Consider the following 25,508-nt stretch of genomic DNA (forward strand, 5'->3'; position numbering starts at 1 on the left):
GTGATAATTTTTTTCCTTATACACCATCCTTATTATACTAACATAGAATCAGATCAGTTTCTGGGGCGCAAGTATCCAAGCAACAGGTGATAAAGCAAAGAGTACCGGTTGGAATACTCAGCATACGGTCGGAGAATTCCAAGGTTATGTCGTGACTGAGACGAAGAGACTGGCTTTTCAGCCTTTATAGTCTTATGGAAGGTGTCTCGATTACTCGGATTAGAATACGTATACGTCTTCTAGGCAACAATTATATTGAGATTAGGAGTCACATAGCAAGGCACTCAAACCTTCGTGCACCTAGCTCTGCTCAACTCGAGCGGGACCTGACATTCGAGGCGTCGCTAGACATCACGAACACCGGTGATCATGACGGCTGGGAAGTGGTTCAGATATGCATTTCTAGCAAGGAGAGCCGAGTAGCAAGGCTCAAGAAAGAATTGAAAGCATTTTCGAAAGTTTGGATTCGGATGGGCACCTCGGAATCTGTCGCCGTCAGCCTTGACTAGTACGCTATGTCTTTCTGGAATGAAGTGGGTGGAGAGTGGCTCTCATAGAAGGGGACCTATCGGATCATCGTTGGCAGGAGTGCAGATCCCAAGGACGAGATCTTGTACCATGATGTTAAGCTAGAGGAGGATTCCAGATGGTCGGGAATTTGATTTAAGACATTTTAGCAGTACTATATTATACCTATCATTAGGTACTCATCATAGCTTTTTCTGATTGCGATACTCAAGGAGTACCAGACAACCCGAAAAGAGTATGAAGTACGTCTCTGATATGGCACCCGCCTTAGAACAAGTTCGGAAAATTAAGACGTAGATTAACTGTCTTAATGTGTTAGTCAAGAAACCGTCCTGTAAATGCTCTTTGCGTGATTCTGGAGATACTGCTTGTGCTGCAATCCTATTCGATAGACCCTGCGTCAGAGTTATTAACGTTCAAGGGATATTTTAGTAACCACCAACTGGTGAACCTTAGAGGCGGCTGACTAAGGTTACTTACACCGCCTTCATCCGAAATGGCAGAATATATTCAATAAACATATCAACGAATCCAATCTCTTCTCCCCACGACAATAAACAATTCTTGAAGCTTCGTATAATACAACGCGTCAATTACAACAGCTGATAAACTTCAGCTCAAGGTCACTACATTGAAACTTACTTCGCATTACGAAACTTCTGCATTGCAATATCTAAAAGGATCTATCGACGCGACGCGTGTTGCTACAATGGCTGTTCACGATGTTGCCCCGGGCTACATTACTTTCGAAAGTAGAGTGGCATCTTACCGTAGTGCGCAACCCCTTACTGGTCGTAGGACGTCGACCACTGGATCCAAAGCTCCAAAAAGTCTTAAATGGCCGCACAAATCCTTGCTACCAGAAGAAGTATGAAGTATTCTATTTTTGTTTACTTATCGCTCGCTGACCTTGCGCAAAGCTTGCGAAAGCAGGTTTCTTTTACTATCCTTCGCAATCCAATCCCGACAATTGCGCTTGTTTTCTCTGCCATAGATCTATTGATGCCTGGGAGGAAGGTGATGACCCATTGAAAGAACATTTGAAGCATTCACCAAATTGTGGATGGGCGATTGTTGCCTCGATTGAGGCACAAGATGAAGAATTGAGCAGGGAATTCCCCGCCAGTTTGAGAATGGTCGAGGCTAGAACTGCGACATTTGCAGGAAAATGGCCTCACGAAGCAAAGAGGGGTTGGAAATGCAAGACTAAACAGGTATGGACTGTCTGTTATTCATGGCAACATTTATACTGACGAGGTAATAGTTGGTCAACGCTGGATGGAAATATACTCCAACTGAAGAATCGAACGATATGGCGACTTGTACTTATTGTTCATTGGCATTAGATGGATGGGAGCCATCTGACAAGCCATTGTATGTTTGGGAATCTCTCCAATGACTACAGAAGCTGACTACCCTCAGGGATGAACATTTTAATCGATCACCCGAATGTCCTTTCTTCATACTTATCGACGAACATAACTCTGAACTTGCCTTGAAAAAGTCAACTGCCAAGAGAGGCAGAACATCGAAAGCATCGCGGCTATCTACACAATCCGCTATTACTATTGGTAGTGATGCAGATGTTGAAGAGGGGGATAGCATCATGTCCACAGCCACAATAAAAGGCAAAACGTCTGGGCCCAGAGGTCGAAAGCCTTCGGCTAAAAAGGCAATCCCAGCTCAATTATCTACACAGCCCGCTATTGATGTAGCTAGTGATGCAGATGTTGCGGAGGGGGATAGCATCATGTCTACAGCCACAACAAAAGGCAAAACATCTGGGCCCAGAGGTCGAAAGCCTTCGGCTAAAAAGGCAGTCCCAGCTCAATTATCTACACAGCCAGCTATTGACGCTATTAGTAATGTAGCTGCCGAAGAGGGAGACAGTATCATGTCTACAGCAACAACGAAAGCGAAGACATCTGCACTCAAAGGCCGAAAGGCCCCAGCCAAAAAGGCCGCCTTATCTCAATCGTCTACCCAACCCGCCATTGACGTCGCTAGTGATACAGATGATGCAGATGATGCAGAGGGGGGCAGTATCATGTCTATAGCCACAACAAAAGTGAAGACATCTGCACTCAAGGGTCGCAAGGCTACGGCTAAGAAGGTCGAACCAATTGAGGCTCCTAAAGTCCCAACGGCATCTTCTGATCGTGGGAGAAAGAGGAAGAGCGACGACGAGATGTCTCAACCTGACCTTCCAAATCCCCAACCTAAAAAACGTACTACAAGGGCTAGTACAGCACAAGTTGTTATTCCTCAAGCATCCGCTGCACCACTACGAGCACCCACTTTTACAGACTTGCAAAACCAGGCAGAAGCTTCGGACTTGCTTTGGATGGAAGGATCCCCACTGGAATCACCCCCCGGATCTCCACCCCCCTTGTCCCCACCTCAAACTTCAGTCGCGGACAACCAATTTTCAGACACAGAACATCAATCTTCCGATGCGGAAAACCAGTTCCCTGAAAGACCCAACACTCCTCAAAATCAAGGTTCCATAGCACCTAAAACTAACAAGCAATGGGAGCCCGTAGATGCTGAGATGTTTTTCGGCGAAGAAGAACATGAGCATTTCTTGGAAGCAATGTCGAATCTCAGGACAGGAAATCTAACCAAAGCGGAGAGCCAAATGTCGGTGGAGCAATGGATTTACCATACAGCAACAGTTGCTCAAGGAAAGCTTCTTGACGAATGCGAGCGTATGGTAGCAGCATTTGAGGCCGAGGGCATGAAGGCGTTGTCTTGTCTAGAAGCAATGGAAGTCGTCTGAACTTGAGTTCAATAGTGCATGAGTTTAGCTGGAATATGTTCAAATCGGTCTTGGATAAGTCTCATTGGGAAAATCAGGGACATTGGCGTTTGAGCGAGTCTGTTTTTTACTCTTTCGTTAACTAAATATTATATACCCCGTAGCAAGACTATCAGATGAATCAATTCCAAATACGTATTGAATTTGTCCCTCCACCTAACGAGATTTGTGACCTGGTGGACGCGGACATTTGATTACATGAACACTTTATTTACAGATTATTGGAACGTGAATTCGATGAATTTAATCGCTTGAACGATATGTAAGAGTTTAGGCCCCGGCTTATCGCACACTAGCCGAAAACACACCAAAAACCTTCATTTCTTCAATTTTTGAATTATATATTATTTTGATATATATAGAAATTAAATTATTGAAATTGATATATATGATAATTAATTATTGAAATTATTCAAAAAAATGAATAGATTATTTTTAATATTTTTTTTGATATAATTGTAGGTTTTCAAAGTTAGAATTTCCAAAAAATTCAAAAAAATCGATTTTTTTTTGTATAGGAAAAGTGTTATATGTGATAAATTTTGAAAATTTTCAACTTTAAAAATCTATAACTATATAAAAAAAAAATATTAAAAATAATTCATTTATTTTTTAAGATTTCAAATATAGTAAATTCTTATATAAGAGATTTTTAAATCGATTTTTGAATTATTAAATAAATTATAAAAGAAATAAGTTTATATGGGAAAACGACTTTTTTGCAGGGATTTTGTTACAAAAAAGGGTAGTGTGTGATAAGCCGGAGCCTCAACTCTTACATTTTTGGGTATATTACTATTTTATTAACTCTATTTACTTTTTTGAAATCTCGTTGCTCATCTCAGTTTTTATACGAGTTATTGTGCCGGCACCTCCATAGACCCTATTGAATATATTAGTATACACTGTAGAATATTTGCGCTCTTCTTATATTCCACGTAGAGATGATAGTTAGAATGAGGTGGGACACTTACATTGCTGTGTAAACCTGGGCGACATTTGCACCTGCATTCAAAACCTCTAGTGCTTGCTTTCCATTCGTGATGCCGCCAGTAGCGAAAATTACTTTCTGTTCATTTGTCTTATTGCCCGTGAGAGATTTTGCCTTTTCGGCGATAGTGGATATAAGACCAGCGTCGTTTGATTCAGTAGTGGTATCTTGTTGCGGTGGTCCTCGGTCGAGTAAAGCTCTATATCTCTTAACCAAAGAGAGTGTTCTCTCGAACATTGGTGGTCCGGAAAATCCTCCTTGTTCTTCAAGAACCCTGCGTTCTCTGGCTGAAATTCTGATATCGTCTGGGATGAGCTTGTCTCTTCGGTTTGTAGTATTACCCACAATTATACCGTCAACACCGCTTCTCCAAACAGCTTCGACAATACCCTCAATTTGCTCGTCTTGATCTTCATCGGGTGATACCTTGACCATAACCCTAGGCTTTGTTTTCCGATCTACGGATTTAGCGGCCCCGACCACTCCTTCTAAGATTCGGGATAATGGTTCAACTTTTTGTAATGTCCTCAAGCCAGGGGTGTTTGGGCTACTGACATTGACGACCAAAATATCGGCATACGGAGCCAATCTCTCAACACAGTGTACGTAGTCTCTCTTGACGGCCTCAATGTCATCACCGTTGGTATTTTTATTCTTGGCAACTTGTACGGCCAATAATTTCCCGTCCAACAAACTTCCTGGAGGAACACCGGCTTCTCCATTCAAAACCATCTTCTCAGCATCTTCACCTACACCCAATCCATTTTGATATGCGAAAAAACGAACCCGTTCCCTCAATCGCATAGCCATATCATCTGCACCCTTTGAATTAAGTCCATATCGATTGATCAAAGCATTCTGACTCGGTATACGGAAAACTCTAGGTTTTGGGTTTCCATCTTGAGCAAGTGGTGTACATCCGCCGACCTCGACAATCGCAGGACCCATAGCAAACAAGGCATCTGGAACCTCCGCCAATTTGTCAAGCCCCGCAGATGTACCAATTGGATTTTGTAATCTCTGTCCCCATACTTCCACGCTCAAATCTGCCTTATCTGTATTACCGTTTCTGAAACTTCGATCGCGGGGATGGAGACCGAATGAATAGAGTGTTTTGAGAGCTTTGGTTCCTACATGATGGGCCTCTTCAGCATCGGGATATATGGCACGCAATGCAGGAACCACAAGCCATTGGTGAACGCTAGCTCGGGTATCGGTAATATATAGGTAGCCAAAGCCGAGAGCGAGAGCTATCGAGGTTCCAACGAGGAGATTCTTGGATCGGGTAAGAACTGGGGATGTTTCGGCAGTGGTTGATACGAAGCGTTTGGTAGATATACGGGATGGAGAAGAGGAGAGAATTGGTCGCGATGTACGCAGAGTGCGCAAGAGAGGGCTCGACATATCGAATGTCTGTCCGGGTACGAAGGAAATGGAGGGACGGATTACTTGCTAACGGGGATGTTTAAAAATGTTGTTCTATGCGTAATAATTAATCTGTCTTCGGGTAGGTGGTTATTCCGTTCCGTTCGAAGCTATCCACTTCACTTCACCCCACGATCTTTGATGTTTACCCCGAGCATATCAACACAACGGTCATGTTTTCATGAATTTAACAGAAGGTCTTTTTGTACAGGTATTTCACGGAGTCGAAAACCTACAAATGATCAAGTGCTAGTACATTTGTATTGGCTTTCTAGAAACTGATTGATTGTCAACTACTGACTGCCACAAATCACCTGGTCGGTGATAATCGATGTCAATTGCCAACCACACCATTCCATATTCACTCAATCTATCTTCGATGAGATTGATCCAAATTTGGATCAATCTCGTGTGACTTTCTTGCTTGTTTTCTAAGTGGACAAGAACTCTAAATGGGATGGAGAGAGCAAGATTTGATATGGGCTCTATTTTGCTATTGTTTTGATTGAAGCTTCCGACTCTTTCTCTTGGCTGAACGCTGGATTTCTGTCATCGAAGTGGCTGGAAGATTGGAGAGAAAAGGAAGTGATGTATCTTGGAAAGTTTAAGAGCCACCCTTTTGGCTGATATCTCTTAGATGAGTGATATAGAGATACAATGAGAGGAGTCTCTTCTTATTCACTTCTTCCTTTTTTTCTTCTTCACCCCCTCCTCTTCTTTGAAATCTCAATTGCGCTCTATTCTGTATGCTTTCTCATTTACAATTAGACTCGCCTCTCCTAATATGCTTGGATCTACTCGAGTATTACTCCTTTCTCTTTCAAGACACGTTTATACCTTTCATAATTTATGGCTTACACAAGCTGTTCAACTCTGAATATTTGTTACTCTTTCATCCATTCTAATTCAATCAACGTAATTCAATATGACAAACAAAATCTCGGGTTTCTGTTGTTCTCATGCACCATGTGACGGTAGAGTCGAGTTGTTGTTTCTTGTCCTGCCTAGTATGTGTGTCCAATACTATCCTTCACACTGCTCATCTAGCTTTGTAAAACAAATCAAAACTCAAATTAACAAAATTCGATATTCACTAATACACTCACCTGAAGTTCATTGAAACTGCCTCACTCATATTCACTCCTACCCGTATTACGAATATTCTTTAAGGAGGGGGCTTTGCTTCTAGAAATCCTCTTCTTGTTTTCTTCTAACATACAACCATTTTGAAGTTTAATTTTGTGTACAAGACCAACTTTTTTTCATCAATTTTCATTTCACACAATTCAAGGCATCAACTCAGGTCTTGTTAGCTAGGCCTCTGACATCACAATGGAGAACCTCCCTGAGGCAAAAGTAAAGCAGGATCAAATCAGAACGATGGACAAAAATTCAACAATTACAGTTGACATGAACCCAGATGTCAAATTCTGGTTGTCAAAGTTACACGCACTTACAGCAACTCGGTATGAAAAATTTCAAAAGCTTACAGACATTGATGTTTTAAGGGAGGAAGCTCATGTTAAAAACCGTATTTTGATCGTGAGTATCAATATTTGATCAGCTTCGAGAATTCAATGCTAAATTCATGTCTCTTGTAGGAAGATAACATGGCCAATTTCAAAAAGGAGTTCCCAAATGCTTCAAGAGCTTTGCTGGCTGAATTTCGGAAAGTGGCTTTTGAAAATAAGACTCTTGACGACTTGAACGTTGCGCGTAAGAAACAAGAGATCGTTTACACTGCCTCCCGTGATGAGCTAGAAGAGATGTACAAGACTTTCAACAACGTTTGTTCATCACTTTCACAATTCCACCGGTAACAACAGCTGACATTGAGTAGCTCTTCCCGAAACACATCCCCCAAGATGTTCAAAATCGTACGATCATTAGTTTTCCTGCTACTGAATTCGAGAGGATAGTAGCATTCTTCCAAATTTGTTCGCCTGAGGATGTTGCCAGGGAAATCTTTACACACAAGGCATTGCCAGGCTTCAAAATCTATAGCTGTGAGAAGAGCTTCAATAGAGACGACCTTCCGCCATCATACAGAGCGCAGGTCGAGCGTGCACGACAGTTCCCTGACAAGCCAAATCGCTTTATCTCATATGATACCCCAGGAGTTACTGAGAAAATGCGAAACCCACAACGCAGAAAAGAAAAGGATGTTTTTACTACTACCTTGGAGACTGTCTGGGTTTACCATCCAATTTTCAAGAAATATGGGCCGCGTGTTGGTCAGCAGGTTTTTCACAAATACGCAAATGGCCGAGACCATGGCTTAAAATGGAGAATGATGATCTATGTTGAGATTTCAATTGTTGATGTTGAATGATTGAGTACTTTTGATCCAAACCAGGGAAGACTCAGGGAGGATGACATTTCATTCTATTTTCCAATAATTCAATACAGTGCAGAAAAAGGGATCTTACAAAGTTAAACAAATACGCAATACTAGAGGTAGCACTTCTAACAGTCTTCTGTATCAGGATCTCGACTACTCTGCATCGCATATGAAAACTCTATTTGGGACAAATCTCGCCTTGATAATAAAGATTCCTTTTTTTGTACAGATGTTTTAGGGTTTACTTTGTTTTTTGGGAAAGGCATGGCTTGCACAAGATCTCATGTTTGTGTTTCTTTACTTCAGTTGTCTAGTAATATTAAAAGATCAAAATAAAATGCGGCTGTTTTATGAAATTGTGATATGGTGAACGATGGTAGTGACTGGGTCCTAAAACGGATGTTACTCCCATGGCTATCTATCTATTCTATGGGATGATCCTTTTTAAGCTAGATATATTCATACGTAATTGAGTTGTTAAATTCATGGCGATTAGTTTTGGGTTTTTTGAATATGAGATCTTTTTTACTGGTATCTAGAATGGCTTTGATACCAGGTGTCTGAGGGATAGAGTGCAAATCGTGTATTATTGTAATCAGTAATGACTTTTGATTTGCCTTTTTTTGTAACGAGGTTGAATCTAACTGTCCCCCCGAGTCAAACGACACAAATCGATAGATTGTGCGATCCCATCCAGACAAAAAAACCTCTATTATTTCTTACCCACTTCAAAAGTCTCATCGCTCCATCCAAACCACTTCTCCATCCGCTTTCCCATCACTCCCAACATGACTGTGTCCACAACACGCTCAGGATGGGGTTTGTGGAAGACTATCTTACCCTGTCCAAACCATGGCGAGCTAGTATCAGGCTCGAATTGAACGGCTGATCCTCCCCTTTCATGGCGAGCTATAAATCCAGCCTCGGCCATGGCGTTAACGAGAGAGTCCCAGGGTACTGTTTTAGTGCGCTCCTCGAAATTTCGGCTCGGGAACATGGTTTGGAATATGGCATATGAACTCTTTTTGACAAGTACTTTAGGCGATGGTAAAGGTGCAGAAGTTGCAGGAGTTGCGGCCAGTTCACTAAGTATCTCCACAGAGTTCTTTTCGTCATCTGTGTTGGGAAGCTTCCTGGTTTTGAATTTAGAGCGAGTTGGAACGCCCACTTTCTCTGGCTTTTCAGTGCCCCATTGCTCTTGATCGATAAAATTTCCAAAAGCTGCAACCTTTTTCGCGTGTCTGGCTGCTATCTCTGTGTGTATTTCAGCATTTCGCTTCTCAATCGATGCGAGGTATTCCGAGTCACTATCCGCAGATAGAATTGCGAGATCATGGTCTATATCTTCTTGGCCGAAACCTAGACGACGGAGAGTATATTCATGACGAACTCGAACTTGCACCCATATTTGACTAAGTGCCTTTCTCTGTTGCTCATCATTATCGAGCCATTGCTGGCTGAGACGTGTTCCAGTTGGTTTTGGTGTCTCCATAAATATCTTGGTGGGGTCTGCTAATAACTTTTCAGCCCTGATTCTTTGGCTCTGGCTTTCCCCCATGGGAATAATCGCATCGGGGAGCCCGGTCACAATATTGTAATTTCTCAACAAGTATTGATCCTCCAAATGTTTTTCGATGTAACGCCACCCACGACCATGTTCGAGTTTTGCAACGTCCTCGGCTTCTCGTCTCTTTGCTCGAGGGCGATGTAATCGTACCATCTCAAGCATTTGATACATTGCTGCAAGGCTAGAGACCACTGCAAATACAGTTTCATCCAGTCTAGCGAGCTCTTTGAAGTTTTTGGTTTCATGGCACTTGGCCAAATGCTCCTCGAGCATAGCAAATATCATTGCAGGCGTAAGAGGAGAAACTTCCTCGAGCTTACAACCGGGGCTGGTATCAAGTAACAACATCGCCAAGCAAAAGTCCAATCTGTCTTTGGAAAATTCGGGGTGGGAGACTGTGTCTCTTCGCTGCCAAGCAGGAAACGTGCCATAATTACTGGAAATAGTGGTTAGTTTGTACTCTCGCAAATACATAGGCAATAAATAACCGAGGTATCTTGAACGCCGGCGGATTTGATCCAACAACAATGCTTCGAGCGACCCTAACGCTGCATCGTAAACTTTCGAGAAAGGCTTGAGTGGATCAAGGCTCTCATTCAAAGAAACTTGCAAGTTCTTTAGTTTTTCAACCTCGTCTACAATCCAACCCCAGGACCAGAACATGACCATATCCTGAATAAGTAGAATTGACGATGCGATAATAAACTTATGATAATTCCCAAGCTCTCTCCCCACGTTACTGGCCATGACGAGTTCAATATAGCGCCTAGCATATAAAGGATTGGTCTGTAGAAACCGGAGATGATCTCCTTGTAGAGCTTCTCTTGTCTTGGCGACATTCAACACAGAATTAATGTCAAAAATGGGCGGCACCAAGAATGGCTGGTCCAAATAGCAGGAAGCTGCTCCCGGCTTGTTATCAAATCGTCTATTTAACGTCATTGAGCCGCATTTGGAGATTTCATCGAATGAGCTTGTTTGGCTTTCCATAGAATAGCCAATTGTGGAACCAAGAATTCGCTCAACCGTGGATCGAAGGAATGAAAGAAGATGTGCTTGTGCCTCGAGAATGAGGATTGCTCTTGGAAACTTGACAGACGTCCATCTATGTGCTTCTCCACTTTTCCATTGCGTCAGCGTTCCATATGCCGAACCCGTCAGAATTATGCTATGGCTGTTTTAATCGAGAGCCAGAGAGCCTATGTCCCAATGTTTGTCAAGGATGAAATTATCATACGGAGCCCACTGCTCAGGGGAATGCTGGGTGCGATTTTGCAACAGACTCAAAAACATCACAGGGTTTTCGATTAATCCTTCCAAGTTTATGTAAGGCAGTAGACATGCATTACGATACTCTCGCATATACCGACTTAGTGTGATGTCTGCGCTAATCCAGTCATCGGGAGGAAGTGTAGCCTGAAACGCTTTATTCAGGTGTGCAAGAGGCCACCGATGCGGATACAAGTTGGGATCAATATCGCGTAAGAGGGCCTCGCGTTTATTGCGACTCTTCTTCTTCCATCTCTTGATTATTGAATCTCCATTGTTTTGGCATTGTTGTCGCAGATAGACTAGATTCTTACTTATGTCTGTGGCAAATTCCGCAGCCTTCTGTCGAGCTTCAACGTCAGCAAGTACAAAACTATACGTCGTCATTTGGTGCTTTTGAGCTTCTTGAGACAGAAATTGTTGGACAAATTCTGAGCATTCGCACGGAGGTTCGAAACAATGTCGATAACACCAGAATACTCCTTGGCGACGCGTGTAAATTGGTCGGTACGTAGGATAAGAAAGCTTAGCACGCCAGATTCTGAAGGAAGTTATGTTAGCAGAGATGAGGCACAATCACAGAGAGAGAGCTCACTCTTGCCGCGCTTCGTCGTCATCTTTACGCAGCTCCTTAATCTTCCAGACCATACTATTGATTGTGAAATCTTTGTCCGATGAAAATGAAATCACCAGAACTACAAAATGCGCCCTTCGGCGAAAAGAGGTTTTTTGTGTTTGAAGTAGACGGTGAAGAAATTTTCAGACAGATTGGCAAACGAAGTAAAATCTAAGTTAGAAATTATCTGTTGTATAGTATTCCAAGCTAATAAAGCATACCGCGAAAAAGTTGAAGTGTGGTAGCAGTAAGGCAAAATGAAAAGAAGTCAAAATAAAGTGAAGCGAAAATCACTGCCAGTGAAAACAACAGATAGTGAATCATCATTCATCCTATTTGAAAGAGAAAACAGTGGCAATTCAACCAAAATACACTGATAAATCGATTGTTAGCAGAACGACTGATTTCGAAAGCATGAACTTTAACTTCTCCAGTACAACATCTAAAAACACTTTTGAGAACAATCGAAAGGGGCCAGATGGATTGCGAAAGAGTTTTGCTAGGTGACGAATTGCTGTTCGTTTTTTTCTTCTCGAGATATCCTTCTTCTGAACTTCACTAGCAATATGCCACCGACCCCAAGGATGAGTTGAACCAATAGATTAGGTATGTTTATTAATCTAGACTTTGTAGTTACTACTTGCCTATATTGTTGCAGCTACAATATCAATATCAAATTCGAGTGAACAATATATCATCGTCGTTGTCATTTCGATGAAGTTATGATCTAGATTTTACAAAGTTTGTGTGAGGAATCTTTTCACAAAGTAGCATTATAATGGCATTTTGGCTTTGCTGCGATCTTCCGATTATGAAGTTGAGCATCAACTAATGAAACACAACTTGCATGACTGTCGTTGTCATTAATCACTTTGATATCGAGGAGGACGTTAAATTTAGTCACGGAAGAATGATCAACCGATTTATGCTTTGTCAGCAGGCTGTCTTAATTGAGGCGAACTTGATTAGAAACGACCTCATACACCTTTCATCGACCTCACACAATATCAATTAATACATACTGAGACAATCTTATACATTAACATCAATGACCAGTTATATCGAAATAACAGTCTCACTTACTTCATTTCATCCTACTTGATGCAAAACCAAGATCGAGATTGAAATCAAAGTATCACGATGAACAATGCCAATATTCAAGTGAAGCATGTTGAATCTACGGACGATGCCAATGCTCATTCCAATCCAAAGCATGCCAAACCTATGGATGATGTCAAATTTCGAGTACAGTCTGCCGAAACAAACTATGGCAAAGGGGGCTTCCATCCCATACATCTCGAAGATACCTTCAAGCATGATCGCTACAAGGTCATACACAAATTAGGACATGGAGGATTCGCGACGGCATGGCTTGCGCGAGATACTAAGCGAGAAAGATATGTTGCTTTAAAAGTTCTTGCAGCACGATTGTCAAGTACTTCAAAAGAGGTTGACATGTTACGTCGGATGAAGTCAAGGCGAGTGAAGTCTTCTTGAAATTAACAAATCACATTGCGAAACCCAAGATTTCAACCGCAAATTTCTCATTGGTGCTCTATGTTATTCCGTACTTAAAATCCAGTTTCGCATTCAAGACTTTTGCTTGCGTTGACTAATTTTGCATCTTATCAGTCCCGAGCATGACGGAAGATGTTACGTCATGTCTTTGCTAGATCATTTCACCCACAAGGGCCCAAATGGAGACCATTTATGCTTGGTCTCTGAAGTTGGAGGACCTAGCATCAAACAGTTCAATTCTTGTCCAGGTGAATGTAAAGGAAGCCGACGGTTGGAAGCGTCTGTGGCAAGGAATGTTTGCTTGCAGGCCATACATGGCTTGAAATATATCCATAGCACCGGTGTCGTTCATGGAGGTTTGCAATGCCATATAAATTCCTTCTTACTTTCGATCAGCTCACCATAAAATTAGATATTACTCCTGCCAACATTCTGCTACAGCTTGCCAACATCGATGAGTGGACCGAGGAACAAATCTATGAAAGACTAGGTGTTCCTCAGAAAGAAGAGATTATATATACCAACTCCAAGCTTCCAGCAACTGATTCTTCCTTTCCTGATTATACCGTTGCTCCAATTAACATGAAGGAGGTAAATCCCAAGTGGATAGCAAATGACATCGTAATAATCGATTTCGGTATCGCCTTTCTCCAAACAGCCCCATCGTTTGACCTTGGCACGCCCAAAAGCTATTGTGCACCTGAATTCTTGTTCGGTTGTTACAGAAGTGTCGCTTCGGATATATGGGCTTTAGGATGTACGACTTTTGAGATTCGTACAGGATCTCGGTTGTTCAAATATGATGGCATTCCTAAAAGGGACGAGATGTTAATAGCTGCAGTGAGACTTTTAGGCACCCTCCCTGATGAATGGTGGGCTGCGTGGAAAGAAGGTCTAAAATGGTATAAACAACAAACAGAAATTGATGCAAGATCAGCAGGAAATATACTTGATCAAATTTTGCAGACCGGTACACACGATGGTGATTCTCCTCCTCACAGACAAAAGCTTAGAAACGAAGCGTTGGAATTCATCGAGCAATTCAAGGAGCGTCCTCGGAATGACATGCTCGATGGAACAGATCAACTCGTGGAGATGGCGGAGAAGTTGAGAACTAGCGAGGCGGATGCTATTCTCAAGTCAGTGAATGCTATTGACCAAGGAATATCTGTTTCTCATTCCAACAAAGCCGAAAATGGTTCCGCTGAGGAATCTCCGTCAAATCCAAAGAGTTCCGAAGACAAGAGTTCGGAATTCAAGAGTTCGAAATCCAGGAGTTCAGATGCTAAAAGCTCGGAAAAGACACCATCTTCTGAGGGACTATCAACAGGCCGATCCCCTCAAAATAGTTTCACTAAATTCTCCGCACTGGCAGAGAAACCTAAGCCGAAAACCTCTGCCAATCTGTCCGATTCAGAAGATAATGAGACTCAGAGTATGGCAGCTTCTACTGAGGTCGAACGTTGCGGTCCTGAACATTCTCATAGTTACCTTGAGCCATCCGGCATTAAGATATCTACTGCTGAAGCAAGAATTTTCGAGGATTTACTCCGAAAGACCCTCAGATACCTACCTGAGGAACGAAGCACTGCTCTGGAATTATCGAAACACATTTGGTTCTCTGATATATCCAAAGAGACCGACTAAGGCTCGCACAAGTTGCATGTTCTGTAAGTTGTTTGAAACCCCATTCTACTTGCAGAATTGGTTACAGGGTTTGTGATACATATATCGCCCATTTGTCCTATCATTAACCTCACAAGCCTTCATTCAAAATTTCCCGTTATGCACCAAGCTACATTATTTATCCACGGTGATCTGTAGGGGTGTGTCCTGGGTAACGACTACCGCTTTAAAACCGAACAAGACGGATTCCCGCACGGAGAAATCGATCCTAATTACTACAGACGTTTTCATCATGGCCTCCATCAAACGAACGGATCTTTGATTATCTTATTTTTGTGATTTGAAATGGAAAAAAATCTTTGTACAAATGTTTCTTTGTGGAGGAAACGGCTTATGACCTACCTTCTATTACCAGAAAAGAAGAGTAAAATTGTTCAAATGCCCTCGCATACGCAGCCTATGCTGATATATTTTATTTTCGGCACTACTTCACTGGATTGAAATTACCTTACTTGTATCTTTTCATTTTTCGCCTCGCTATCTATTATTCTCTATCTCAAGTACTATCAAACATGTACAACGAATATCGTTTGGTGCTATATAGCCGGCAACATAAGAAGATAGACTGAGGATTTCCGCGACTGAAGGAAAAAGTTTGCTATGCGGGAGAAATTTCCTTCTATTTCTAGTTATTGAATCTTCTAGGCTGTGTCTAGCTAGTAACACAACTCACACTTCTGCATGTTGATTATCACACTCCGTTTAGCAAAATTTGAAGTTTGATCTTTCAGTGAAGAAATGGTACTTTCTGCCATTCGACATATGTTTAAATGAAAATCTTGAAGGAAACAATGTGCAATCAAGCTCTGGTAACTACTGTCTATACTATACCGTTATATCAACAGCACAGCGAGAAATCCATCTGCTCCCGCGATTTCACAACCACAAATACAGCTTCCACTAACAACCTCACACCATGTTTTGAACTAGCTGCAAGTTCGATCCTTAATTGCTATCAAGATGCACCGATATAGATATTTGGATCTTGACTAGTCGGTAAGAGATAACTGCTATCAGTACATCTTCATATCCCCTCCGCCCTCTTTCCTCTCACACATACCCACCTGTAAATTTTCCATTTCGATTATCCAATATGAACCTAAGAACTTCCGAGTATAATATCCTCGCGTAAATAAAAGGTCGCGACTTATCTGAGTTACTTGAATATATTACCAATGGCGCTCTATATATCAGTATCCCAAATCTCAAAGAAGCAATTAAGTTTCAATACGGATTCTCATGGTTTCCCACTAATTCCTCCCTGCCTGTTTAACTAACAATTTATTTTGGGTACTTTAACTCATTACCACCTCACCTTTCTGTTTCCTCTTTCCTCTCATCTAGGATCTTCATCACTTGCTGCGATTTCGGCAACACTAATCTTTCTCCACTTTCCTTTCAGAAAGTCTAAAATGTTTATAAAACATCTATTCATCGTTATATCCAACCGTGAATCCATCTCTCTACTCCCATTTCTCAAGCGCCATACTCAAAAAAGGAAGAGCACATCGCGCACAAGAGTCAAACCTTCAATTTATGTTTATTCAACCGCTGACCAACCCATAGATTAACAAGATGTGGGAAGAGAGTAAAGATCTAATTCCATTCCATTCCATATTTTCAAGAAATGATCCAAATAGCTATTTCAAATGCACTTCATAATTCCACGCGCCCCGTATTCCTCACCTTGCATTTCCACGACTGTTAACCAACACACAAATAAGCCAGTCTAGAAAAGAAGATCCAAGAAATGCACCGCTTGATGTAAGCATGTAGACAGGCAGAAGAGCTATGCTAACCAGCGCTCGCTTAACAATCATTTAATTTCAAATTCCACTTTCATTTCCTCCACCCCTCCCTCGCTTCCTCGTCTCTCACGTCCAATTACCATTCAACAGCCCATCCATTCTCTTCCAAAAACCCTTCAATGGCATGTTTCAATCCCAGATTGGGTCTTAGATCACTTGGGAGCAAGGGTTCTCTTGTTAGGGGATCGGTGCAGCTTCTTTCGAGATGTTGGAGGATACTTGTGCGTTCGTAGGATTGGCCTGTTTTGGTCTGTGAAGGAAGCTGTTAGTATCTTCCAATGGTGATGATAAATAGGGTCGATGGAGGGACTTTCAGGCAAGAATATAGAATACGGAAGATGAAAAAAAAAACATACCACAACAGGATCGATCATAACATTAAAACTAATCCCGTCAATTGCCCAATCGGGCATTTCTCTCCTCCTCCCTTCCTTTCCTTGCGTTTCCACAAGTCTGAATACCCTCTCTACCTCTTCAATCTTTTTCTCCCATTCTTCTGTGATTACTTTAGTATCGAGATCCATCGCATCCCCATTCCCTTCCCCATCATGTCCTTCCTTTCTTCCCCCCTCCCTCTCCATCTCCCTCCTCATCAACCCCGTCACCTCTCCCAACAAATAGCCTCTATCTCTTCTCCTTCTCTCCTCCTTCTTCTCCCACCCCTCCTTCCTACACCGTAGTCCCAGCTCTAAGATAAGCGGTAAACTCTTCCCGCTCCCCACTAGTCCTTTCCCTCCGATCGGCATATCCTTTATGCAATGTTCCCTCGCCCTTTCCGCCGCTTTGAGCGCGGAATCATAGTCGCGTAGTGCGTGGTATGCTTGTGCGATGTTGTAATAGGCTTTCATGTATACGCTATTTATGGGAGCTGAGGAGATAGCTGCGATGGCGGATTCTGAGGAGGCGATTGCTTCGGGGTAGCGGGAAAGTTTGAGGAGGGCTTTGGACTGGTTCGTGTGGAGAATCGGATTGAGAGGGTCGAGGGAGATGCTGAGGAGTGGCGGGTTAGATGGGGTTATCTGACATGATAAGGTTGGCTATATGGACAATGAGGGGTGGGAAGCAGAAGGGTTGAGGGAGTGCGCAAGACTAGGGAAATCAATCAAGAATGTAGACTAACGCTTTACTATAAAATTGTTCAGCAGCCTCATAGTTTTTGTTTTGAAAATGATCATTTCCCTTGTTCTTAAATTCGAGAGCTTTTTTGGGATCGTGAGGTAGATCGGATCCTGCCATGATGCCACTTTACGGCGGAGACGATGATTGGACCGACTGTGAGTTTGAGAGTCTGCGACTAAAGCGATATAGACCTAGAATTTATAGATACTAGACCGTCCAGTTTATTCACTTAGAAGATGTTGTTCGGTATGCCGGTGTAAAGTATTTGTTTGCGTTAATTGATTATGGGGATGATTTCAGCCTCCTTACACAAGAGGGGTGTGCTGTTAAGGATATTATTGAAACGTAATCTGAAAGGAACGAATTTGTACTGAAGGATCATATTACGAGCAAATTTAATGATATTAATTTAAGGATAAGAAGGAAAAGTAGGTTCACGATGAGTGTTGGCATTGAATATTATTGGAGATGGTAAATGTCAGCCTTGCGAGAGCTTGGATTGGTAATTCCAAATTTGGAAGGTTCGAGAACTTCGAGAACAGCCTTGCTATAAACTTCTAGAGCTACCTGCAAATCGACATCTTATATAATTTTGGGCGGTAAATGCTACATGTAAATGGCATAGAAATTTGGCGAGGGTGAGTGTGAATGTGAAGTCTAATTCAGATAATCTTTTGTACAATTCGATATTTTGTCTACCATGCACTTCTTGTCTTCACTCCATCCTCCCAACCCTGGACCAGCGACACAAACTTTAAAAAGGCTAGAAGAAAACAATGTCAGCTTGTAGCCGAATAAATGATATGTAACTGGCGTGGAGATTTTGTTCTGGTCAAGAACTCGGTTCAGAAAAAGAGTCTGGACGGAAGCAGCCGATGTACACTTGTGACATCGGCTTCTTGACGTTATAGATAGCAATTTTATAGCCCAATGATTTGCCATAATCAGATCTTCCTTCTCCTAGCCTAAGAACCAACCGCCAATTCCAGTAATGTCAAACAAATAAAAATAACGTACGTTGTCAGATGCAGGGACTTCCTTTCTCCAGCGGTCACCAATAATTGGGATTTTCTGTTTAATTATAAGCCAAGATATTGTAATATACCATAGTACGACAACTTACAACCATGATATCATTTCGTACTCTAGGGATGTCGGAGAAGAAGAAAAGAGCGAAGAATCCAGCGGTAGCACCAAATCCTGCTAAAGTAAGGCCACTGCATGCCAATATTAGCCAGGTTCCCAACTCAATTCTGCCATTCATAAGTATAGCATGAAATGTATCGTCTAAATGTATAGTATCGTAGTTCCAGACTTCACACGGCCCGGCTTATGAATATCGTGCCCGTTCAAAAAAATCTACATACACCTTGGAAGCTGCCTTTGGGGTCCATCCGGCGATGTTCGGTTGAATCTTGTATCTGAGGGTCTATCAGTCTCTGTTTCTTCTTTAAAAAATGGCGCATCGTACTTAGGTCCATAGGGAGACTTGTATGTCGAGTATGAGACAGGTCCCTTTGGAGGAGTGATACCTGTGGAAACGTGGAACTGAAAGCGCAAATCTTGTCAGTAAAATGTGCGGGGCGGGTGGCGCTGGCAGGAGGCACTCACATCGCCGTTGCTGCCCATTTTGAAGAGGAGGATGTATGGTTGGTAATTCAATGCTAATCTTGAGGTCGACGATATATTCGTTATTGAGAATGTTAGTCGGCGGTAGCCGGAAGATTTATTATTAGCCTCAGGCACTTTTACATAATCATTTTCAGCATCGATGATCTCTCGAGATTTCAAAACCGTCACCGTCCGTCCTCCATTCAATTTTTCAGAACATTTCAAAAAAATAAAATATGATTACATTTAGCGTTGTATTTACTCATCTATTAATTTTTACCATTATTAGAGATCAGAAGTTTCAAAAATGGCTCGAATCTATTCTAATATTGTATTCCGTGCTTCATTTTATATTCCCAAGTGGGCGATATACCTCAATTCTTGCACGTTTACTGTACTGCTGCTTTTCTCCTATCTAAACAAGCGAACTTTTCCCTAGTATCAGAAATGTTTTGAGACTTGCTCCCAAAAACACCCTAGCCAAGGCTGAAATGTTCGAACAAGAGATTTTCCATACACATACCAATATCTTTCTCGTTGCTACTCAGTCGCCCCCCTCCCCCCCGCCATCCTCCTCCTAGAATCCAAAGGTTTGCGAAGGATTTTTTTTCGAGACGTATCAGGGTCATATGCTTTGGTGGGAGTGAACTGGTGTACTTTGGCCCTGGTGTCCATGAATCATTGCTTATATTGACTCGGGGTCTCCTCCGTAAGCCTTTCGTGAACAACAAAAGTCATCTGCAACTTCTATTCGGATTGTTTTTTGTTACATTTCATGTGATATTTCAGCCAATTTAGCTGCGTAGACTATTCTTCACAATACTTCCCATTACCACCGACCCTTTCGTCCGATAAACAAATTTTTACCCCTTCAATATAACTTCCGTGTGCCTTATTTTGCCGCGAAACTTACCTAGGTATTGAACGTGCATTTTGACGTTCTGCGTTGGCCGAATTCTATCATCTGAAAGTAGACTGAATACCTAGTTCTTTTGATGTATGGCATTGTTTCGCCGCTTCCTCATGCTCGGGTCTATGATTGGTAAAAGAAAACCCTTTCCACAATCTCATTGTTCTTTCATTCCACTTGACACAGAGTTGTGCTCGTAACCACTCTACGGTCCTTTTTGCTGTACAACGATGTTTGTCATTATTATCGTCGAATGAACTTAAGGTTAAGATATATTGTCGACTAAATTATAAACTAATAACATTTCTCCTAATAAATATTTCAACTTCTACTACCTACGTACCTAACTTTTCAAATCAGCGGCTTCTAATTCGTCCCCGCGTTATTACTTTTTATGGTCTAATCGTCCCGCATAATCTACATGCATCCGATCGAACGAAACCTATTCCGCTTATTTCCGACATCGATCATTTTCTGTATCAGGAAAGAGTAATTTACGATTTAGATATTCACGAAATTCAAAAAGTCTGTGCAGTATAAACATATTTACCGTTGGACAGCAGTCGATGCTACGAGTAGACAAGAAACTAATCATCCCGTGTTCCCCTCATTTTCTCTTTGGTATTCCATCTTCCACTCCTTGACAAGATAACGAGGGTCTGACATTTAATTCCTATTCAATTTCGTGACTTAAGCCATAAACACAGCCAGACAAGGAATACCAGGAAGGAAGTGCAAGAGCCGAGTACACCCGAGGTTCAATCACAACACCAAAAAACAATAAGGTCGACCTTAATCAAATATACTTTAATTCATCGAAATCACCCGCGAGGATTAGCATTTACCATCAAATTTTACAGCAATTTTACTTCTACAACGAACCTACCAACACATCTGCCACTTCATCGATCATACACACGATTCAGAACAGGAAGGGAATCCACTAAAAACCACCTTGAGACATATATCCGCTTGGACGGATCTAATGTACTTGAGCGGGTCACTACATCAACAGCAGCCGCCTCCATACATTATATCGTCCCACGATTTCCCTCCACGCATGAAATACATGATCCACAATCTTCCATCTGATATCTCTCAATACTAATAGCCTTGAACTCCTCAAAGGTCAAGCAATAACACGACAGCCACCCACCGGTCTATAAATACTCATAGATCATACGGCACACAACGACCTTGAACCGTCGACATCAACATCAACATCACACAACCCATCTCATCCAGAATGCCACCTCCAGCCCAACAATCCCGTCCCTTTCTCTCAACTTTCCTCGCCTCCTTCCGCTCCTCCCAACTCTCCTCTACTCCCATCATAAGCAACAATAGCTCTTCCTCGCACCAAAAACCTGCTCACTCACATTCACATTCGCAATCCACACCTTCACAACCGCGCCAAATAAGTACCAGCACCAAGTCGAACGCTACATCAAGTGCTCTAAGAGGAATCGATCGAAATCGTGGAACGAACGGCGGAAGTAGTCCTGTGGGAAGCTACGATTCGAGTCCTAGCCCCGCCGCCTCGAGTTATCTGAATCAAAATCAAAATGCAAATGCGAACTCAAATATATCGAATCCCACATCTCCAACCTCAAGTTCGAATCAAATCTCAAATCAAAATGCACCATACCATACAAACAAATATGCAGGCTTTAAAACGTCAGCAGATAGGAGAGGAAGCGATAGTAGCTCGGAAGGCTTTCGAGATGTAATAGGGAAGGAAAAATGGTATATTGGGGGACGCACGCAGGGCGGAGAGGAGAGATACTTCCAGCTCGGAGTGATAAAGAGGAGAAGGAGTGGAGGGGAGATAAGTTTGGATCGATTGAGTTTGTGATGGAGTGTGATGTGAGATAAGGAAAGGAAATAGGTATGACATAAATATCCCAACATAATATGACGCTCAAGGTGTCTATTTTCGGAGATAATTTAAATATTCAAAGTAGACTCAGTCACTTGGATGATTTGAACGTTCGAAATGGATGCAACAAGAGGACCTCTTGTTAGTCTACAGTCTGGACGATGAGGAATCTCGTGCGTAACTGTGTATCTTGTTCAGTGGAGCAACGGGCGAATGCATCGGGGATTTGGAAATAAGAATATTAAAACACCATACGAAGACGGCGTATACTCCAGTGCCCGAAGAAGATTGAGAATAGGGCTACTGCTCATGAACGGGCGTTGGTGATGGGATACGGAAGGGGTGTTGGATCATCGGAACCGGATTGGTTACACTATATTACATCATATTATAAACATATGGAACAGAACTGAATATGGGGGATTGGGGCGTTGGTAACATTATATCAGAATGGAACTTGCAAGACTCCAATCAGATAAATAAATAGGAATGAAATGAAAAAATAATATTGAATCAATACTGTATATGAGTTGGCTGGGAAGTGAGTTAGTAAGTCAGAGAGTGGGTGAGCGCAGGAAATTAGGAAAGGTGGGTATAGCCTGGTGAAGCAGTGAGATGATACAGAATAGAAATATGTCCTTCAAGGTTTATCTATATCTATCTTACAACTATATGAACATGCTCCACGACAACAACGTACATTCGCGCTCTAAATCGCTAACTGATTACATTCCATAACAACCCGATTTATTCTTGAATCCCTCTCCCAACGGATCTCTTAAACTCCTCAAACTTCTCCCCTCCAGCTTCCACACCCCTAGGCCTCAAAAACCATCCACCCCTTAAAAACATGTCTACCACATAAACCTCTGCACCCTCCCCGGCTCTTGCGTCCACTCAAAGCCTCGATACAAGAATATATACCCTGTAACCCCGTTGATCAATAGATACCATATCGTCTCGGCGTATAAACGGATATTGATCTTGGGGGAGGCGGAAATTGTGAGGGTGGGGAAATGTAAACGCAGGAATATGAAAGGGAGGATGAAGTAGCGGGGTTCGACGAGGGGGGCGGTGATGAGGGAGAGGGCGGTGGTGAGGAGGAGGAGGAAGAGTGTTGAGAGGGGGGTGGTGGGGAGGAGTGAGGAGGAGGTTGGGGTGGGAATCGATGAGGGGTTGTGGGTTTTGCTGGGTGCGCCTTTCTTGGGTGGTGATGTATATTCGGATGGAGATCCAGAAACGGTTTTGAAGATTAGAAAGAAACAGAAAATGTAGATGGGTGCGAGGAGGTAGCGGATGAGAGGATGTCGGAGGATGCTGTATCGGAATACGTAGAAGATGTAGTGTCGATTGTCGGCGAGGGTGAATGGATGGATTATGGTGTTGTATTTTATGATTACGAGGGAGCTGAGGAGAGATGCCAGGATGAGACTGAAGGTTATGAGGGCCCGGATTTGCGTGTTGAGAGAGGAAGTCAGAAATTTGGATGGATGGAGGATATTGTCGATTGAGTTCAGGAGGAATGAGAAGAGAGCCGGGATGAGTAGTGGAAATGAGAAGAAGGCAATAAAGGGCCAGAGATACAGGAGTTGTGAGAGGTGAATGGTAGCGACGTGGTTTGATTTATCACCTAGGACAACACCGCCATTGATGAAGACGAAAGCGCCAAATGTAATTAGAAGTGAGATGTGGGGAACTAATCGGAGGAGGATAGTCGGGAAGCGGGTCATGGCGGTCCAGATGATTGAAAGGGGTGTGAGGATGAAATCTGGAGGTTATTAGCTCTTGCTAACAGGGTGAAATTTTGAACTGGCGGAGAAATCTGAATGGAATTGGAATTACCTTCGAGACTAGCAGCATGTAGAGGTGGATCATGTGGATGCTCCGATTTTATAAGCTCACCAACCTCTTTCAGATACTCCTCCATTGACGATGCGTGGAGGTGTCTCAGAGACGGAGTAGCAGGACGATACGTGCCTTTCATCGTCCTCAAAGCCTCCATCCCCCCTAAGAATACGGCAGCCCAGAAGATGTTCGTCTGTCTCATACAAAGAGCAAATACACCACAGAGGTAAAACCATGCACCACTTTTCCACAATTTGTGAATCTTCTTAGATTCTGCTTGCTCAAGGAATTGCTTGTACAGGTATAAAATCACACAAGTAGACAGCACGTCCGTATAATACAACCCCGAGAAGAAGAATAGAGGAGGGAATAAGGCAATGTTTGCAGCTGTATGTAATAAATCTGCAGATCTCAACTTAGGAACTTGATCTGTGGGGTTTTCGACCCCGGCCCGAATAATGAGGTTCCGACATTTCCAGGCAAGCATCATAATAGATGTGAGGGCAATGACATTTGTTGTCCGAAGAAAATGTACATTGCATGTTGTGAATCCAGAGACTATGCTCAAGAAATGACTCCACCAATATCTAGTTTCTGGTCAGTGATGTTTAGGATAACATATTGTCTGAACGAAGATCATACAATCCAGGTGGTGTAGTAAGTTTTGGATCCCAAGTACCATAGTCCCATCTACAGTATGCTTGAGCTTGTGGTATATGGAATACTTCATCCTGGATAATATGAGCCAGTGCATCAAATTGAGGTCCAAATGAAGATAACTATACCAAATAAGGTTCGGGAACATTCTTAGTCACCTGATATTCCCAGAACCCGGCAAGAGAAGCCACAGTCAATGGAACGGCAAGAGCGGTCTTGCGGCCTAGTCCTCTCCGTGAACTTGGGTCTGAACTGCCGACGGCAGCGAGAAATCCCACGAGGAGAGTGGAGATAGCACCGGCCATGAGGACACCTTTTGGCGTTTGCGAGATGTGGCTTGAATTTATCTTATGAAGACGGCGAAGTTCTTGGTATCATAATTGAAATTTGATTATCTGGCCAGATATGATTAGCATACTATGGAAATCGGTATGATATGAAACTCACGAAAATATTGGTTGTCGTAAGAAATAACGATGATTTTGGACCCTAAAACTGTTAAAACCCGTGGACATCCATGATCCCCGGGCCATATTCAAACCGTGGCAGTGCAAGTGTGGCTGAACAGCCCACCTCCACACCCATGGACGAAACGTTTTGCACACCATTTGTCTTCTCTAATCATGAATGTTTAGAATGCATTAACAACATCTATCTACTGCGAGTATTCAAGTAAAACAACGGTATTTAATCCAATCTGTAAAACCCAGAAAGCCCAGTGGCATTCAATTTCGCGTTCCCATTATGTCTGTTTCATGTTTGAGCTGCATTCCATCACCAATTCATCGCCTTCATGCCCGTTGCCGCATAGTTCTTCAGATATCTCAAGCTCAATACCAAGTTCCTGTATCGCTTGCCCAGTGCATCTATTATCCAAAAACAAAGATCCATCGTATTGACATGACCACCGAGAAGATCGC

At 42.4% G+C, this 25,508-nt stretch overlaps 9 protein-coding genes across 9 annotated transcripts; 4 read left to right on the top strand and 5 right to left on the bottom strand.

Moving 5' to 3' along the window:
• Positions 1–1,237: 1,237 nt before the first annotated feature.
• EAF02_009660 (uncharacterized protein) lies at positions 1,238–3,307 on the top strand (the record flags this gene model as incomplete). The annotated part of the gene is made up of 4 exons (XM_038905708.1): positions 1,238–1,396; positions 1,449–1,742; positions 1,793–1,902; positions 1,951–3,307. 4 exons carry the CDS (start codon positions 1,238–1,240, stop codon positions 3,305–3,307), a joined length of 1,920 nt encoding a protein of 639 aa, XP_038754448.1.
• A 700-nt stretch (positions 3,308–4,007) lies between these two features.
• On the bottom strand, positions 4,008–5,741 carry EAF02_009661 (uncharacterized protein; the record flags this gene model as incomplete). Its single annotated transcript, XM_038905709.1, has 2 exons — positions 4,008–4,229; positions 4,321–5,741. The coding sequence occupies 2 exons, from the start codon at positions 5,739–5,741 to the stop codon at positions 4,160–4,162; spliced, it is 1,491 nt and encodes a 496-aa protein (XP_038754449.1). The 3' UTR covers positions 4,008–4,159.
• Positions 5,742–7,094: 1,353 nt separating this feature from the next.
• On the top strand, positions 7,095–8,094 carry EAF02_009662 (uncharacterized protein; the record flags this gene model as incomplete). The annotated part of the gene is made up of 3 exons (XM_038905710.1): positions 7,095–7,304; positions 7,364–7,549; positions 7,603–8,094. The coding sequence occupies 3 exons, from the start codon at positions 7,095–7,097 to the stop codon at positions 8,092–8,094; spliced, it is 888 nt and encodes a 295-aa protein (XP_038754450.1).
• Positions 8,095–8,815: 721 nt separating this feature from the next.
• On the bottom strand, positions 8,816–11,587 carry EAF02_009663 (uncharacterized protein; the record flags this gene model as incomplete). Its single annotated transcript, XM_038905711.1, has 3 exons — positions 8,816–10,844; positions 10,908–11,480; positions 11,535–11,587. 3 exons carry the CDS (start codon positions 11,585–11,587, stop codon positions 8,816–8,818), a joined length of 2,655 nt encoding a protein of 884 aa, XP_038754451.1.
• Positions 11,588–12,695: 1,108 nt separating this feature from the next.
• EAF02_009664 (uncharacterized protein) lies at positions 12,696–14,720 on the top strand (the record flags this gene model as incomplete). Its single annotated transcript, XM_038905712.1, has 3 exons — positions 12,696–13,033; positions 13,188–13,429; positions 13,486–14,720. 3 exons carry the CDS (start codon positions 12,696–12,698, stop codon positions 14,718–14,720), a joined length of 1,815 nt encoding a protein of 604 aa, XP_038754452.1.
• A 1,923-nt stretch (positions 14,721–16,643) lies between these two features.
• Positions 16,644–17,803, bottom strand: EAF02_009665 (uncharacterized protein; the record flags this gene model as incomplete). Its single annotated transcript, XM_038905713.1, has 3 exons — positions 16,644–16,817; positions 16,924–17,557; positions 17,688–17,803. The coding sequence occupies 3 exons, from the start codon at positions 17,801–17,803 to the stop codon at positions 16,644–16,646; spliced, it is 924 nt and encodes a 307-aa protein (XP_038754453.1).
• Positions 17,804–18,440: 637 nt separating this feature from the next.
• On the bottom strand, positions 18,441–19,315 carry EAF02_009666 (uncharacterized protein; the record flags this gene model as incomplete). The annotated part of the gene is made up of 6 exons (XM_038905714.1): positions 18,441–18,449; positions 18,704–18,757; positions 18,810–18,903; positions 19,054–19,107; positions 19,158–19,234; positions 19,298–19,315. 6 exons carry the CDS (start codon positions 19,313–19,315, stop codon positions 18,441–18,443), a joined length of 306 nt encoding a protein of 101 aa, XP_038754454.1.
• A 2,138-nt stretch (positions 19,316–21,453) lies between these two features.
• Positions 21,454–22,062, top strand: EAF02_009667 (uncharacterized protein; the record flags this gene model as incomplete). The annotated part of the gene is made up of 1 exon (XM_038905715.1): positions 21,454–22,062. The coding sequence occupies one exon, from the start codon at positions 21,454–21,456 to the stop codon at positions 22,060–22,062; it is 609 nt and encodes a 202-aa protein (XP_038754455.1).
• An 878-nt stretch (positions 22,063–22,940) lies between these two features.
• Positions 22,941–24,893, bottom strand: EAF02_009668 (uncharacterized protein; the record flags this gene model as incomplete). The annotated part of the gene is made up of 4 exons (XM_038905716.1): positions 22,941–23,854; positions 23,929–24,518; positions 24,574–24,662; positions 24,717–24,893. 4 exons carry the CDS (start codon positions 24,891–24,893, stop codon positions 22,941–22,943), a joined length of 1,770 nt encoding a protein of 589 aa, XP_038754456.1.
• Between the last annotated feature and the right edge of the window lie 615 nt (positions 24,894–25,508).

Source organism: Botrytis sinoallii (assembly GCF_014898435.1).
Source record: "Botrytis sinoallii strain Bc 23 chromosome Unknown BSIN_021, whole genome shotgun sequence".
Taxonomy (NCBI): domain Eukaryota; kingdom Fungi; phylum Ascomycota; class Leotiomycetes; order Helotiales; family Sclerotiniaceae; genus Botrytis; species Botrytis sinoallii.